The sequence below is a fragment of the Mesoplodon mirus genome (genome assembly GCF_964341445.2).
Source record: "Mesoplodon mirus genome assembly, chromosome: X".
Classification (NCBI taxonomy): domain Eukaryota; kingdom Metazoa; phylum Chordata; class Mammalia; order Artiodactyla; family Ziphiidae; genus Mesoplodon; species Mesoplodon mirus.
This window is the reverse complement of record NC_138981.1, coordinates 87379757-87397804: the sequence shown is the minus strand read 5'-3', so window position 1 is coordinate 87397804 and position 18048 is coordinate 87379757. Positions and strand designations below refer to the sequence as shown.

The following is an 18048-nucleotide window of genomic DNA, read 5'->3' as shown; positions in this document are numbered from 1 at the left end:
ACAACCCAAGGGAAGCTGGTTTCTAACAGTGTAATTACCATAATCCTCCTTCCCCACAAGCCACTAGTATGATTATCTGCTGGTTCACTGTTTCAGTGGAATGTGTTAAAAATAAAATAACCTTAGTGAATCAATCTATGCGGAAGAGAATTGACACGACCTTATTTCTGCAGGGGCCAAAAATCTTCCAAATGTTTTCCCATGGTGAATGAGATATGTTGGAGGGGAGAATTTGTGGGCGGAGGGGTGAACAGCAACTCTACTCCTGGGAGTGAATACAAGGTGAGGTATACCCAGGACACTTTCTAAGCATGCCTGTAGCTTCAGTATCCAGTACAGTAGATGTCTGAGTAAAGAAAATGAACAAGAGCCAAAGAGAGGCCTTACGGAATGATGAAAGGATCAGGACACCCGGGAGACATAAAGATCCTAAATGCGTATGCACCAAACAACAGAGCCTCAAAGTACACGGAGCAGAAGCTGGTGGAGCTGAAAGGAGAAAGAGCCAGATCTGTAATTATAGTGGGGGCCTCCCACACCCACCTCCCTCTTAGCAAGTGACAGAATTACTAAAGAGGAAATCAGCAAGCATATAGGAGACCTGAATACCACAGTAAACTAAAGAGATCAGCATGACATAAATAGAACAGTCCGCCCACCAACAGCAGAGTACAGGTTTTTCCCCGAGGGTCTCTGTAACATTCACCAAGTTAGACCATCTCCTTGACCATCATACAAGCCTCAGTAAATTCAAAAAGAACTGAGGGACTTTCCTGGTGGTGCAGTGGTTAAGAATCTGCCTACCAGTGCCGAAGACACAGGTTCGAGCCCTGATCAGGAAGATCCCACATGCCGCAGAGCAACTAAGCCCGTGTGCCTCAACTACTGAGACTGTGCTCTAGAGCCCTCGAGCCACAGCTACTGAGCCCGCGTGCCACCACTACTGAAGCCCGCGCACCTAGAGCCCAAGCTCCGCAACAAGAGAAGCCGCTGCAAGCAGAAGCCTGTGCACCACAACGAAGAGTAGCCCCTGCTAGCCGCAAGTAGAGAAACCCTGTGTGCAGCATCAAAGACCCAAGGCAACCATAAATACAGAAATAAATTTATTTAAAAAAAGAAGAATTGAAATCACCCAGAGTGTGTTAGAAGGGCTGAATTTAGGAAGAGTTGCCAGCGGAGCTGAAAGGCATTTCAGGCTGGCCCAATAGAGAGCTCACTCTGGCTCTTTCAAACAGAGTATTGTTCAGGGCAAGGCTGGAGAAAGGGAGACAATTCAAGAGGCTGTTACATCAGTGCCACCTGACATTAAAGCTCCTAGTGCACTGGCAAAGGAAGTCCAGCCAGCTTGCTGGTTGTTAGTGGAATCGGTTTGGTGGATCATTGGATTTGTCAAGCACGAGAGAGGTATTGGTGTGGTTGCTGGAATGTCCTGAGAGAAGGCAAGATTCGGGTGCCTTCCTAGTATATATATGACTGCCGTCCAGTCTAACCCATGGACGCATACACCTCAGTTCTTTATCAGTCCTGCTCCACTGTTTTAAAAGTTTCACCGCAGTTGTCCTCTCCTCCCTCCTCCTTCTCCTCCCTCTTTCTCCTCCTTGTCCTCCTCTTCCTCATCCTGCTCCTCCTCGATTCTTCCCCTGATAGTGCCATCTGTCGGATAAGGCTGTCCTCTCTGGACAGGCAGAAGAGTGTCCTTTCTGAGGTTTGTGGGGTTGATCCCTTAGGCCAGGTTGGCACTTTGCCTGCCCTACCATGCTGTTAGCCTAAGACATGGTGCATGGTAAGTGGACCACAGATGTGTCTGCAAACTTGTATTTTTGTTCCTCTTTTCAGAATACAGTGATGGTGGTAGACCACCTCAAGGAAGAAAGAAAGGTTGGAGTTCTTTCCCAGGTAATTCTGGCGAGAGGAGCCCTCATTATGAACACGATGAGTGTGAGCCTCAGCCCTCACACCTCCAGGAGGATGCTGGAAACGTGGTGAAGAGGGATGTCCAGGAGGACCCCGAAGTAAGACAGTAAGTGGCCAGGCAGCAGGGTTTGTACACAGCAGCCCCTGGGACTATGCACCTCTCTCAGTCTCCGTGGACTTGTTTTTCTTCTCTCACTGCAAACTGAAGCTTGCTCGAAGTGAAATAATGGTTGAGCAAAGCTAATTGTAGTGCTGGTGTCAAAGAGACGAGGGTGTACAGAAGACTTCCTTAGCACTTAGGGCCCCTCACCCTCCTTCTCTCCACATCCCCCCTGCAGCTCTCCCGGTACCATCCGAGGCAACAAGAAGAGAGTGAGATGGCACAATGAAGGCCACAGGCATAAAAGTGTGTGGAGAAAGAGAACACCTGTGGAGAGAGAAATGGGGGAGAACACTCAAGATGGAACCCCAGGGAGCTGGTTCAGGGTCACAGTGAGTATCCTGAAAAATGTATAGAATGTGCAGGAGAGAAAAGCCAGGGGGAGTTGTGTTGGGCTCATGAAGACATGCTGGTTTATTTCACTGGGGACAGTTTGTAATCTGTCCCTTTAATTACCAGGAGTTAACAGTCTTGTTCATCTAAGGGCAGATTCAGAGAAGCAATGTAAAGGGAACAGGCTGACTGTGAGGAGAACGGAGGAGCCTGTCTCAAAGCAAAGATGGAAACTACTGCCAAGGATATGGAGCACCTCCACATTGGAGGTCTCAGCTTGGCAAGCTGAGTGTGGGAGATGGAGGGTCGAGCCTCTGGAGACCTTGTCTGAGGGGCAAGCAGTGTCTGCACTGGGTTGGATCTCCTGGAAATTTATAAAAGGAAGATCATCTCTGACACCTTGATTATGTGGAAGAGAGTTTGACTGGAGAGAAAGAGTATTTAGGAAATCCATGTTATGCACACCCATAAGAAATCGTGCCAGTGGTCCCTTCTTTAGAAGCCCTTTCAAGCTCAGTAGAAGGCCAGAAAAGAACAGGAAAAGGTTCGTCCTCCAGCCTAAACTCCCTGCTGTCTGTCCTCTCTCCCATCCCTTCTTTTCATCCTTAGATTCCTTGTGGGATGAAGTATGACAAGACATGGCTAATGAACTCAATCCAGAGCCATTGCAGTGTCCCCTTCACTCCAGTGGACGTAAGAGAGGATGCCGGAGCCAGACGCGTGGGCACAGGGAAGGGGGAGAGAGGGAGACCTGGTTCAGCAGGGTCTGTTGGCTTCTGATACTATTGCTGTTGCATTCACTCCCTGTAGTTCCACTTTTTGCAAAATGGGGCTCAGTTCTTTGTCCAGGAAGCTAACACTGCCCGTGCATTGATGGATGTCAGCTACAAGATTTGTGACGAGGAGAGACGAAAGGTGTGTGTCGAGGGCGTGACGTGTACCTCATCCTGAGGAAGGAGGACAGGCCAGGGGCTGGTTGTCTTCTTTGGAACTAGAGTTCCTGGTGCTTACCCCACCTCTGCTTCCTGCAGATACCTGTCTTTGTCGGCCCCTCCGCTGTTCCCTACTCTGTGCGGGATAAGTTGAAGCCAGAAGAAATGGAGCAGCTAAAGGTAATGCAGACTCAAGGCGTGTTGTGTGCCAGCGCTCAGACCCACCTCTCCTTCCTCCAGTGCCCCGTCCCCCTCACCCCCGATTTCCCTGCCACCACCACAGCCTCAGAGCAGCTGTCTCCATCTCTTTCTCCACAGCTGACCTTGCGCAAACGATTTGATGTCTCCCAGCAAGCTCTTGACCTGCAGAGGCTCCGCTTTGACCCAGGTATGGCTGACAGCAGTAATTCTAGGGCAGGCGAGGGCAGAGGGGTCTTCCTGGAGGGTGACTTAGGGATGGTAACGTGGGGAGGGGCTGGTGCTGGCCCCAGAACTCACTCAGCCATCTGATTCCCTCCCCTCTCCTTCCTGAAGACTTGGTAGGCCATGATATTGAGATAATCCTGAATCGAAGAAGCTGCATGGCTGCCACCCTGCATGTCATCGAAAAGAATTTCCCTGAGGTGAGGCTGTAAGCCCAGTGCTGGTATTAGGGTAGGGGGTGGAAGAGCTGGGGTGCAGGGCAGATTTGTCTCCAAGGTCCTCGATAGTAACCTTCACTCTACGTCTTCTTGCCCCAAAGCTGTTGTCCTTGAACTTGAGCAGCAACAAACTGTACCAGCTGGATGGCCTGTCTGACATTATACAGGTGGCCCCCACGGTCAAGACCCTGAACCTCTCTGAAAATGAGGTGAGAAGAGGGAGCCAGGTCAGACTTGGGTTGAGAGCAGAGGGGGCGTGTTAGTGGCCATGAGAGTGATGACAGGAGGCAGGTGAAGGAACCTGTGGGGGAGGGAGGGGTCTGGGGGTGCAGGGATCCGGATGTTCCTCTTTCCCTGGGATTCCTTTTCCCACTTCCCCCCATATTTCTCAGCTGAAGTCTGTGTGGGAGTTGAGCAAGATGCAAGGGCTGAAGCTTGAAGAGCTGTGGCTGCAAGGGAACCCGTTGTGTGGCACCTTCCCAGACCAGTCCACCTATGTAAGGTCAGTGTGAACACCCTGTCACCCTTCTTGGTGACCTTCACCCATGGGAGCCTAGACTATCTGTGACAGTGCCCCTATGCCAGAGGTGGCAGCCCTGGTCTTCTGGGAGGATCACAGGCCCCACCTTCTGCTCTCTCTGTGTCTATCACCGGTGAGGAGTTTCCTTCCCCTGACCTGCTCACCTCTGCTGGCGCTCTGGGGTCTGTTTCCAGCTCTCTGCACCCAGCTATATTGCACCAAGGCCTCCCAAGAGTGTGCCCCAGGAAGCAGGGCTTCTCCTCCTCACCAGGACCAGGAGCGACCAGCCTTGATCCAGATGCTGGCGCCCTGGACTGAGAAGGGCCCTCCAGTCCCGGGCCTCTTGCTGAGCGAAGCCTTCCTTCTTCGTGCTGAGCTGGGGTGTGCCTCCCCCGTTCTGAGTGGGGCCCTCTTCCCCTGCCTCCAAAGGGGTCCACCCTCCTCTCCCAGGTTGACATGGGGGCTTTCCTGCGCCATGCTGAGGGCTGAGGCCGTGGGTGGCTGATGTCATGACATCCATTCTGCTGGCCCAGTGCCAGGAATTGGACCCTCCCTGGGGTCCAGCTTGGGAAAAAGCAGGGCTCCTTGAGTCAAGGGGCCAGATGTGGGCTCCCGCCAGTGATCAGAGGGCTTCCTGAGGCAGGAGTGGAAGGCAGAGGGCAGAGGCGGTAGAGGAGACAGAAGGACAGGCCTCTCAGGGGCACTTGCCATCCCTCCCTGCACATGTCACAGCATCCCGCCTGGTCCTTCACAGGAGCCCTGGGCAGCCTGAGACAGGTATGATTCCTCAGATAAAGAACCAACTCAGACAGGTGCAGGGGTCATCGGGAGAGAAGACGGTGGTCATCAGAGGGGGCCATGGATCCTCAGCCCCATACGGAGCTGGTACCTGACCCTTTCCTCCATCTGGGGAAGATCTGCCCCCATGGCTGCTCGTTTTCCCATGCCCAAGTCTGGCTGAGCTCACACAGGTGACAAAGTTTCAGCCAGTATCCAGTGGGCCCCCAGCCCAATATGTGCATAGTTTCCATTCCTACCTGGTGTGTCTGGGCGATTCTGGGGCAGGTGAAGAGCCGCAATGGGTGTGCCGTTTCCCCTTTCTTCTCTCTTCTTCCCTGACCCCCCACCACGGGAGAGCTTCTTTCCCTTCCCTTTGTTTTCTCTCTCTCCCTTGTCTCTGTGCCCCTAGGTCTCTCTCATCTCTCCCCTCCTACCTTCACTCCCTTTCTGTCCTCATCCCCTCCATCTCCCTCCCTGAGCCCCACCTCACTCACCTCCCTAGCCCAGCATCCAGGGCCATCCCGGGGGGCTGTCCGGGTCTTGCCAGAGTGCTGGACTCCCGGTGAGGTGGCAGGGCCCCGGGCTCCCACTCCATGCCCTCTTCTCCCCACAGCCTTCAGTGGGGCCCTGGAGGAAGGAAGGGAGGAGAAGCAAGCCCTGCAGCATGGGTTTGAAATGCTGGTCCCTGTGGCACTGGAGAAGGGATTCCGAGTAGTCTGGGTGGGAGCTACCAAGGCGAAGGAGAGGGAGGGAGGGAAGGAATATTAAAGTGAAGGTACTGAGAGACATGAGGAGACAGTGCCTTTCGGACAGTAGGATGACAGATGCTCAGTGCTCAACAGGCAAGTGGACCGAAAACCCTTAAAATCAGAAGCAGAGGTGGGCAAATTGGGCTGCTGGATAGGCCAGAACACACTGATCTCTGTTTTTGGTATTAGCGCTTTAACTCAAAGGAAGCATTGCAACCTTGAACTATCAACCACCTCTTCGCTATTTTTGGTTTTGGACAGGGCCATCAGAGAATGTTTCCCGAAGTTATTATGCCTGAGAGTGCCTACGAAAATCATTGTCTCTTACGAATGTCGGTGACCTCTGCACCTGCCCTCAAGCCCTTTGGTTCTTGCCTAGAGTACATGTTGGCATCAGACCCTTAACCATTTTGGGGCACATGGACTCCTGAAAATGACATGGATATAGTTTCTGGAAAAATACCCATAAATACACACACACACACACACACACACACACACACAAGTTGAATATAACGCTAGAGACTTCCAGGACCTCATGATGAAGACATCCACTGTAAGCTTTTCCATGGAATTTCCAGGGCCCCTTCAGACCTGACCTCTAACCCTCACCCTACTGGACCCATCTTTTTCCCCGGTCATCAAGGGCCACTCCCCAGGTCTCCACTCCTGATTTCCTCTTCCTTTCTCCAGGATGGCCAGGAGTTACCTTCACCAATTAACATTGACGTTGACACTCCCTATGTAATAAAGCCCTGCAAGGTGATGAAGAGGATCAAACAACATTTGGCGAGTTGCAGGAGAGGCTTTATCAGCCACACAATCTCAAATGCCTTTTGATTCCAGGAATGCTGTATAGGCTCTGTGATACTGAAGAGTCTAGTCCTGCAATTCCTGCAGCAGTAAGTACCCTTGGGAATCTGAGCAAGGGGAGGAGGGCTAGGAGAGTTGAGGAGACCTAAGCACAGGTCTGCTCATCGGAGTTCTCAAGTCACATTTGAGGTCCAGACCACAGAGATCGACTGTCCTCATTACTCTCCCTCAGGTATTACTTGATCCATGAGTGTGGAGACCGACGACCGCATATCCATTGTGCTTATCTCGAGGAGGCCTGCTTCTCCCTGACAATTTCCTTCCATTCCGAGGACCCAGCCCCGTGAGTATCACAGGCCAGACTCTGCTCCTGGGTCGTGTGGCTACCCAGCAGACACAGGCCAGCTCCTGCATACACCCACCACCCACTGTTGCTCTTTGTCTCCTAGAAGCAGCTTGTGCAAGTACTTCAAGGACAGCAGGAATATAAAGAAGCTCAAGGACCCCCGTGAGTGTGCGATGGGAAGACTGGGTGGGAAAGGGCAGTGAAGGGTTCAATCATAGGGCCCAGAGCGTGGCAGCCCCTGACCTTTGTTCGCTTCCCCTCCCCTCACAGACCTGCGGGTCCAGCTGCTGAAGCACACAAAACGTGTCATTGTGCACACCCTCTGTGGGTTGCCCAAGACTCAGCATGACTTCAGCTCCTTCGGGTGCACATGTGGTTCCAGATGGTGAGCGCCTGCTTCCTCCCTCGGGCGGGCCCAGGAAGCCGCGGGTGGGTAGGAGGTGGAGGTGGTGACTGGGCACCTGGGCTCTTCCCTTTCAGAAGATGATGCTCTGCTTCTCTGTCAACGGGGTGTTCGAGGAAGGTGAGTGTGTGTAGACCCTCTCCCCAGATGCCTCACTGCTCCCTCTCCCTGCCCAGGGTGTGCATGGCAGACAGGCATGGGGACACAGGCTGTGGAATTTGGTGGCTTGCATCCCAGGTCCTTACTCTGAGAACTTGGGCCATTACTTAACCTCTCAGTTTCCTCATTTGCACAATGGGGTAGTAGTATCCACCTCTTAGGTGGCTGTGAAAAATGCATCCCATGAACTTGTATAGTGTTTGTCAGGGACCCTGTCACTGGGCGCAGACTGCTCCTATAGTTGCCCTCCCCATTCCCAACACCCTGGAACCGTGAACAGCTGCCCTCTCAGCATGAGTGTCCAGTCACTCCCTGACTGGGCAACACCATGTGAGCGTGTAGAGCACGTGTGGCTCTCAGGGGTACTGTTGTTTGTTTGCTGTTGAAGTGGAAGGAAGTTGTCAGGGCTGTGTGCGTGCCTTCACCCGGACCTTCATCGCTACCCCTGCCAGCTGTGCCAGGTGAGAGCCCTGTTGTGGGCGGGAATGCCCATCCCAGCCTGGGCTCAGTGGCATGGGAATGTGGTGGCGCACATCTTAGGTTTACTCAGTATTGTGGAAGGCCAGCAGGGAGATCCCAGGAGCAGTCTAGCCTAGTGGTTAAGAAGAGCATGGGCTCTGCAGTCGGCCTATGGGTTCTCTCCTGGACAAAACACTCATTCACTGTGTGATCTTGGTCAAGTCACATGACCTCTGTGCGACTCAGTGTCTTCTTCCGAGAATGGGGGTCAGAGCGTCCAGCCCTTGGACTGTGGTAAAGGGTAAATGTGAAATTGCCCATGGGTTGGGGATAAACCTATAAATTGAGTGAAGGTGGTAGACAGTCTCTCCAAAGGTGGGCTCTGTGGGGAGGGGCAGAGGTACTAGTCACGGAACCTGGGAGACAGACACAGCAGGGGTATGGAAGGAATCTAGTTGCTGAGTGGCAGTGGGAGCAAGATCGTTGTTTGGGGTGTGGGGTCGTCCATCTGTCCAGTTGTCTGAGTGCCCATTTTTCCTCCAGTCTATGCACTGTGAAAGACGAACTGTTTGTGAGGGACGCCAGCCCCAGTGAGACTCAGAGTGCGTTCTCCATCCCAATGCCTACACCCTCCTCCCTCTCCCAGGAGCAGCAGGAAATGGTGCAGGCTTTCTCCACCCTCTCTGGGATGAAACTCGAGTGGTCTCAGAAGTGAGTGCTGGGTGTGCATGGGAATGAGGTTGGGTTAGAACGGCAGGGGAGTGAATCATGGAAACTCGAAAGCAATTTGGAAAAATAGCTTTTTGAATATTTTGCTTCCAAAAATAAAAGTGAACCCATGAAAAAGGTATCATACTAGTATATGTGTAAAGGGTTTTCAAGATAGCATAATGCTCAGTGATATTATCTTGTATATGGAAAATCCAGGACAATCCACACGCACACCAACCAACCAACAAAAAAACAAAACACCCTACTACAACTGATAACCAAGTTCACCAAAGTTACAGGATACAAGACCGATATACAAAACTTATTTGTATTTCCATGTACTTGCAATGAACAACCCAAAAATGAAATTAAGAAAGCAAGCCCAGTTACCATGGCATCAAAATAGTACAACGCTTTGAAACAAATGTAACAAAAGAAGTGCAAATCTCATACTCCAGAGTGTAAAACGCTGTTGAAAAGAATAAAGAAGGCCTAAATAAAGGGAAAGACACTCCATTTTCATGGGTTGGAAGGCAGTATTATTATGATGGAAGTACTACCCAGAGCAAACTAGGTTCAATGCAGTCCCTATCAGAATCCTTCTTTGCAACAGTTGACCAGGTTATCCTAAACTTCATATGGAAATGCACCAAAACAATCTCGAAAGAGAAGAACAAAGTTAGAAGACTCACACGTCCCAATTTCAAAACTTGCTACAAAGCCACAGTAATAAAGACTACGTGGTACTGGCCTGTGGACAGTGTATGAATCAGTGGAATAGAACTGAGAGTCCACAGATAAACCCTCACATTTATGGTCAACTGATTATCAACCAGACAGAGTGCTGAAAATATCTGATGGGAAAATAATATTGTTTTCAAAAAATGGTGCTGGGACAAGTGGGTATCCGTGTGCAAACCAAAGAATTTTGACCCCTGACTCACACACCATGTACGAACCTAGCCTGAAAATGGATCAAAGATCTAAAAGTAAGAGCTAAGACTATAAAAATCTGGGAAGGAAACATAGGTGTAAGTCTTCACGAATTAGGCAATCATTTCTTACATATGACACCAAAAGCACAAGCGACCAAAGAAAAAAAGTAGATAAATTGTTGACTTCGTCAAAATTAAAACCTCTTGAGCATCAAAGCACAGTATCAAAAAGGTGACAAGCCCACCAACAGAATGGGAGAAAATATTTGCATATCACATATCCGGCAAGAATATGTGAAGAACCCTTGCAACTCAACAATAAAAAGGCAAACACCCCAATGTTTTTAAACTGGGGAAAGGCTCTAAATGGACATTTCTCCAAAGAAGACATATAAATGGCCAGGAAGGAAATGAGAAACTTCTCAACATCGTTAGTCATCAAGGAAATGCAAATTGAAACCACAGTGAGTTACCAGGTTACACCCACTAAGATGGCTTTAATTAGTGAAACAAATGATGACAAGTGTTGGTGAGGATGTGGAGACATTGGAATTCTCATGTGTTACGATGGGAATCTAAAAAGGAGCAGTGGTTTGGGCAAACATTTTGGCACTTCCCCAAAATGTTACACACGGAGTTACCATAAGACCCAGTAATCCCACTCCTAAGTATCTTACCAGGAGAAGTGAAAACATGTGTACACTCTAAAACTTGTTCAGGAACGTTCATAGCAGCATTATTGATAATAGACGAAAAGTGGAAACAACCCAAATGTCCTGTAGCTGATGAATGGATGAATAAATCTTGGTACAGGGCCTCCCTGGTGGCGCAGTGGTTGGGAGTCCGCCTGCCGATGCAGGGGACGCGGGTTCGTGCCCCGGTCTGGGAGGATCCCATATGCCGCGGAGCGGCTGGGCCCGTGAGCCATGGCCGCTGGGCCTGCGCGTCTGGGGCCTGTGCTCCGCAGCGGGAGGGGCCACAGCAGTGAGAGGCCCGCATACCGCAAAAAGAAAAAAAAAAAAAAAATAAAAAAAAAAAAAATAAATCTTGGTACATCCATATAGTACAATACTATTCAGTCATAAAAAAGAATACTGTTCTGATACATGTCATGACATGGATGAACCTTGAAAACATGATGCTAGATGAAAGAAGCCAGTCACAAAAAGTCAAATATTGTATGAAATGTCCAGAATTGGCAAATCCACAGGGACCAAAAGCAGATTAGTGGTTGCCAGGGTCTGGGGGAAGGGGAGGAATAGGGAGTGATCACTAATGGTTAAGGAGCTTCTTTTTGAGGTGGTAAAATTACTCTGGAATTAGATAGTTGTGGTGGTTGCACAATCATGTGAATGTACGAAAAAGCACCGATTTGTATACTTTAAAGTGGTGTGTGCATTATATCTCAATAAAAGATGGTTGGAGACTTGTACTTTAGAATTTTTCATTTGCTATTTCCTTGAACATCTTTCTTGATCAGTATATATTGAATTCCCTTGTTCTTTTGCCCAGCTCTACTTTTCTGTTTTGAATTCTAGTGGGCATGAATGCTAGTGATACATGGTTTGCTTTTCACTGGGTCTTTCTTCGTCATTACACATAGTGTTCATACTGGTACATGTGTCCCAGCAAGAAAGTGGCATACATATAGCGGTGGCATTGCATGGTCAGTGTGACTGTACTGTGGTACTAATGGAGATCACCTGTTGTTCTCCCACTGCAGGTGCCTTCAGGACAACGAATGGAACTGCACCAGAGCTGTTCAGGTCTGCAGTATGCTCAAGGTGAGGTCTGGGAATCAAGTGGGGTAAAGATGAACGTTTCTTGCCCTTCAGGGAGGCCAAGAAGGTGGAGGCCGGTGTCCTGGGAATGGAATTCGGGGAGCGGGCTCTTCTCACATTCCGACTCCTTCTCTCCAGACTGAGGACAAGATCCCAGAGGAGGCCTTCAAAGAAATCCCCTAAAAGGAGCCCTTGGATGTCATCCTTGTCTTCATCCACATCATCTTTTGTCTCCAGCCTCAGGCCACATTCATGCCTGGGGTTGGAGGCCTGGCTGACCAAGAATCCAAAGTTACGTTGTAGGCCAGGTAACATAGCCACCTGAAGGGTCAGCTGTTCTGTGTCTTTTCCCCACTCACGATTGCTGTTTGTTTTCATAATAAAGAGTGCTGTTGCAAGCTGTATGTCGTGTGTCCTCCATTGCTCTTCCCTGCCCCAATCACTAGACAGTAGGTCCAGGACTGAACGGCCCTTCCTTTGGCCCCGAGGAGGAGGCACCTTCTAACCCAAACAAGTGGGGTTTTTATACAATTTTTTTCCATTTATAAAACATGAAGATTCTGCACAAAAATGGGATAGCAATGGGATTTAAAGTGCATGCGTCAAAACTCCTTTATGTCCCAGCTAGATGGGTTTACATATATCATGCATCAAGTAGGGAAATTTGAAAATACATTTAGACAATTGAAAATGGAAACACAGCATACCAAAACTTGTGTGACACAGCAAAAGCAATGATCAGAGGAAAATCTATTGGTCGTTAAGTAAACGCAAATCAAAGCCACAATAGGATGCCACTTCACACCTACTACATTGCCTGTAGCTTTTTTTTAAAAGGAACATAACAAGAAGAGCTTTGGTGAGGATGTGGAGAAATTGGAACTTCTGTACATTGTTGGTGGGGATAAAAATGGTTTCGCTGCTGTGGAGAACAGTTTGTTGGTTCCTCACAAAATTAAACACAGAAGTACCATATGACCCAGCTACTGCACTCCTAGCTGTATACCCGAAAGAAATGAAAGAGGTGCCAAAACAAATTATTGTACGTGAATGCTCACAGCAGCATTACTCATTATATTCAAAAGGTTGAAACAACCCATCTGTCCATCAAGGCATGAGTGGGTAAACAAATTGTAGTATATACACACCTTGGGATATGTATTTTTGCAAAGATTGAAATCCTTGTCATACGTGCTCGCAGAAGTTGTCCTTCTATTTCATCAGTGGTCAGATAGTGACTTGACAGAGATTTCCTGAAGGGCCTGGAGACAAAAAGGAAAGGAAAACAATATTGTCTAGCCTTTGCAGATTGGCTTCTGATCTGGGACACTCCACCAATGCTTAGCCAGGCTGCCTCCAACTCTGCCTTAGCCTTCACCTCCAGCTTTTGAGGAGCCCAAAGGTCAGCCACATGTGCAAGCTTGGCTTCCTGTCAGACCTTTGCTGAGCCTGTGTCCTACCCTGTACATATGCATTGCACTCTGGAATCTCTGCTATGCCCTTCAAAACTCTTATTCCCCCAAGAATTTTCCTCATCACCCTCACCCTTCCCAGGCTTCGGGGGCTCTCTGCTGCTTGCCTTATCTTCTTTCCCTTGCCCCAGGCAGCTATGGGTACGATACATTTTTAGATGTTTTTGAGAGACACAACCGAGAAAGCCACTCCATGCCTGGGAGGGGCCGTGGGAAACAAAACTCATCCTCTGTGTCATACCCTCAGGGGTCCTCCATAGAGGTCAGAAGGCACAATCACAGTTTTGGGGGAGAACAAGATCCATATTATGACCCCTGGGACCAGCAAGAAGCACCGTGAATGTGGCTGCCAGTCTCATGGGAGAAGCAAGAGGGAAGAGATATGGGAACATATGTATATGTATAACTGACTCACATTGTTATAAAGCAGAAACTAACACACCATTGTAAAGCAAGCAATTATACTCCATTAAAGATATTTTAAAAGAAAGGAAACGGATTGTGTTTAAGTGGTAGGTTGCAAAAAGCAAGACAGAATATTCCTGACACCACATGATACAATGTGAAAAAAAAAAAACACTCAAGGTATAAAACTGTATATTACAGTATGGTTCCTCAGAAGAAGATATTAATGAATGCTTATGTTTTTTCTGTTGTATTTTTTTTTTTTGCGGTACAAGAGCCTTTCTCTGTTGTGGCCTCTCCCGTTGTGGAGCACAGGCTCCAGATGTTCAGGCTCAGGGACCATGGATCACGGGCCCAGCCAATCCATGGCATGTGGGATCTTCCCGGACAGGGGCACGAACCCGTGTCCCCTGCATCGGCAGGCGGAGTCTCAACCACTGCGCCACCAGGGAAGCGCTATTCTTTTATGTGTAATAATTAACATTAAGAAGTCACGGCAAAGGAAGGCGTGAGAGTGTCAACTATGTTTATAAATGGGTGATTGGAATTCACAATAGTTATTCGTTCAGATCTATGCTTTGCTTGTATAAAAGGATGTTTGTGTCTGGGTCAGCGTCTTCCCAGGTGCTTAGGGTGAAGCACTATACCTGTTGGCTCCTTACACAGCATAACAGGACAATTTATCATTGATAAGCAGATATGAGTATCTCCTCGCTGATTAATAAGCTGCAACACTTTACATGACTCACCCAACATTTCCTGATGCCCGGTTCCTTACATGTAAAAATCAGGGGTTAGGGCTAACCGCCAGCTTAATTAACATATAGCACACGTACCACTCTCCCTAAAGGATCCCAGTTAATATCCTCTTCTTCCTCTGGCCCCATGCAAACTTTGATCTGATTTCCATTTCTATATATTAGCCTTTCTTGCTCTAGAATTTCGTATAAATGGAATCACACATCCTGTAATCCTTTGTGTCTGGCTTCTTTAACTTAGCATAATTTTTTTTTCTTGAGATCCACCCGTGTTCTTGCCTTTTTATTCCTGGGTAATATACCATTGTATTGATTTGTTTACCTTTCATGTTGTTTTAATGAAGTTTCAGGAGGAAGTGAAAGTCCACCCTTGTGTTCAATCAGCCATCTTCCTGGTCAGTGTTCTCTTCTTACACAATGGATATAATTTCAACCTTTACCACTCCTTTATCTCTCTAGGGAAATACTCTATTTAGGTCTTTTCCAGGCTTTTCTCTTTTTCCTTTTCCCTCAGTGCCAGTCACTCCATGTGTTGTGTTTGCTCTGTCCGTTCCACGCTTACCCTGGGTTGTGACCATCTCCTGAAGAGAAGACTTCACTGTCGAGTCAGCCCTGGGCTCCTGGGTGCTTGGCTTTAACCCATACCTGGCTCTGGGCTCGTCAGTGGTTTAGCCTTCCTCCCTGACCCTACCACTGGTGGCCCCTGCCTTACCACTGTGCTTTCTCATTCCCTCCCTCCCTCGCTCCCTCCCTCCCTCGCTCCTTCCCTTCCTTCTTTCCTTCCTTGAAGAAGAGCATTCTCCATTTATTACATGGGAATTCTTATTTCATACTTTCGAGCACGGTTATGTATTTATTATGATTGGAATATTCTATGTATTCATTATTGGAATATTATTATTCCAAAACCACAACTATAAGATTTTTAAACTAAATATTGTAAAATACTTGCACTCTCATCATTTAAATTGTTTAGGCAGTTCTCAACCTTGTTTACACACTACAGTCACTTGGGAAGATTGAAAAAATCACTAGCGCCAGCCTACACCCACAACAATTAAAACAGATTTTGGGGCAGACCCAAGCAATCACATTTTTAAAACTCTTCATGTGATTGCAGTGTGTAACCAAGGTTGAAAACCACTATGTTAAAAGGCATCAGCTTTGGGGTTATGCTTGGCAGAAGACCTTAGGAATGCCTGCCACCTCACTTTGCTGACTTTCCACTCAGTGCTCTTTTTGGAGACCTAGTGATTCCATTAGCTTACAGTGGGGATTGGGAAATTATGGCCCACGAGCCTGTTTCTCTATGACCTGCAAGCTAAGAATGTTTTACATAGTCGAATGGTTAAAAAAATCCAAAGAAGAATCGTATCTCCTGGCATGTGAAAATTATTTGAAATTCACATGTCCCTGTCCGTATATAAAGTTTTATTGGAAGAGAGCCATGCTGTGTCAGTGGCAGCTTTTGCTCTACAATGCAGATCTGAATAGCTCCATCGGAAACTGAAAGGCCTGCAAAGCCTCAAATATTGGTCATCTGGCCCTTTCCAGGAAAAGTTTTTTGAGCTCTGGCTTAGAGCAAGTGTCCTTAAAGCAAATGCACAGTAACAGCGGTAAGTTGATGACAGTTCCGCTCGCTAAGGCTGGGAAGAAAAGTTACTGTAGTTACTTGCGACTTCACTGTAGGGTCCTTCCTCAGTAGTCCACTCATTCATCGTGTTCTGGGTCAAGTGAGGGAATTGACTAACAGACTACCATTCGCCATCACGATAGCTCAAGTCACCAGGCCTAGAGCTTGATTTATTTATTTTTATGTTCTTATATTTTATTATAAATCAATACTTATTAATATTTTATTTGTTTTTACACTGATCAAATGCAACTTTAGAGTATGTTCAGATATTTCAAGATCCAAGGGATCTGTTGATCAATTAGCCACCTTCAAAGATTGCTGTAGGTCAAACCAATGTGACTACCCTTCCAGCCTTGCTGCTTATTAAGGTAAACAGCACTCACCTTGAGGCAGGAGGTTAAGTGTTCCTACTGGGCCTGCAACTCCAGGACCACAACATCCCCAGTGAAATGAGGGGATCTCCCATCTCATCTGTGGCCTACACAGGTCAGCCACTTCAGAACACTTCGAAGATGAAGATGCCCTCCGCACTAATGTGTTTCTCAGTGCTGTGGGGAAGGGAGCCTCCTCTGAGTCCCTAACAGCATCTGTTTGGACCACGGACACATTGACTTCAAAGGCATTTCATTCAAGTGACCACAGGCGACAACTCCTGCAACTGTTTCACCATTGTGTGCCATGGGACACCAATATTTCATCCTCTAATGTCAGTTGGATCCTTACCGTCTTCAGCTGCACCTAAGCCAAATAACTTTTCTCAGATTCCCACTTCCTCCAGGGCTCTTGGCTTGAACCAATTTTGGTGTCAAGGACTCTATCAATCAAAGTTCCCACTTGCCTATGCCAGCTATTCGTTCTAATAGCTATTTCATAAAAATAAGATGTTGTTAATAAAATATATTACATAGCTGACAAAAACTCTGTGAGGGCCAGAAAAGCCAGCTTGGATGCTGTGCAGCCAGGGGAAGTCCACTCATGCTTTGGGACTGCTATAGCTGAAACACCACTGCTGCCTGTGTGCTATCTGATATGTATGCATTCCAGGCACTCTGCTGTGACTGCTCCATAAGAACCAGAGACCCCTCCCATCATACACAGCTAATCAAGTCACTGAGCCATACGTGGCTCCCATGTCATTCATTTACACCTCCAATTCTCAGGATGGTGCATATGCTTGATACAACCGAGATCCCATTTAAAACCGAGCTGTAAGGTGTTCTGCTTAATGTGTACACACACACACACACACACACACAGAGACACTGGATTCATGTCTTTAGCTTTTTGTTCACTAAAGAACAGGAAAGCATATGAGTGTTCAGGTATGTCTGAAGAGTTGCCAGTGGAATCCGATTCATAGTTCATTTTATAGAACATTATAACATTTGCTTCTGTAAATGGTATATTCAGAATGAAAACGGTACTTTGTACTTGTCACTATTATTTTGTGTATATTTGTCTTATACTCAACAAACTTATTAATCTCTGTCATTAATCTTAATTTCCTTAGCCTCTCTTGAATTTACATGAAGGTAACTATGTTTTCTTGACAGCTTTATTTTCCCTTGTACACATTTATTAATTCACATGTGTATAAATGTATATATACATTCTGGCTCACTGTACTGCCTAGGAAATGTAGTGTGATGCTTAAACAAAATGGTCATGTAAGTCATCTTTGTCTCTCTTCTGATTTTAAAGGGAATGCTTCCAACGTTTCGCTCTTAAATATAATGTTTGATGAAGTTTACTCTTTTTTTAATATTTGTTGTCAGTCTAAAGAAACATCTTTCAATTTATGAATTGCTGAGAATTCCTGTTATTGTCAGTTTTACTGCTGATTGGTTGGTTCAATTTTTGTAGGCCTTTGTTTACTGAATATTTTGTGATCATCCTCCTTTCCTCCTTCCTTTATTTCACTAATGGGCTAAATTATCTTCACAGATCTCCTAATGTTAAACCAACGTGGCATGCTTGGGGTTAAACACGACTTTGTCATCCTGTGTTTCCTGTGTTAGCCATGGCAGGATTTAACTTGCTATTAATTAATGTATACTTTTTGCATTTGTGTAACTATATGAGATTGGCTAATAATTTTGCCTTCTCGTGTATTCTTTGTCAAGAATACTTTTAATAATATT

The 18048-nt window shown here is 47.2% G+C and overlaps 1 protein-coding gene across 1 annotated transcript; it reads left to right on the top strand.

Annotated features, from left to right (window-relative positions):
* Positions 1 to 390: 390 nt before the first annotated feature.
* On the top strand, positions 391 to 11819 carry LOC309796244 (nuclear RNA export factor 2-like; the record flags this gene model as incomplete). The annotated part of the gene is given in 23 exon segments (XM_082609290.1): positions 391 to 513; positions 1236 to 1404; positions 1837 to 2020; positions 2253 to 2406; positions 3017 to 3100; positions 3218 to 3322; positions 3439 to 3519; positions 3658 to 3727; positions 3874 to 3962; positions 4082 to 4189; positions 4373 to 4477; positions 4709 to 4901; positions 5894 to 6000; positions 6291 to 6409; positions 7075 to 7185; positions 7292 to 7350; positions 7459 to 7548; positions 7551 to 7573; positions 7669 to 7711; positions 8139 to 8211; positions 8753 to 8920; positions 11579 to 11639; positions 11691 to 11819. Coding segments are annotated over 23 exon segments (2448 nt in total).
* Between the last annotated feature and the right edge of the window lie 6229 nt (positions 11820 to 18048).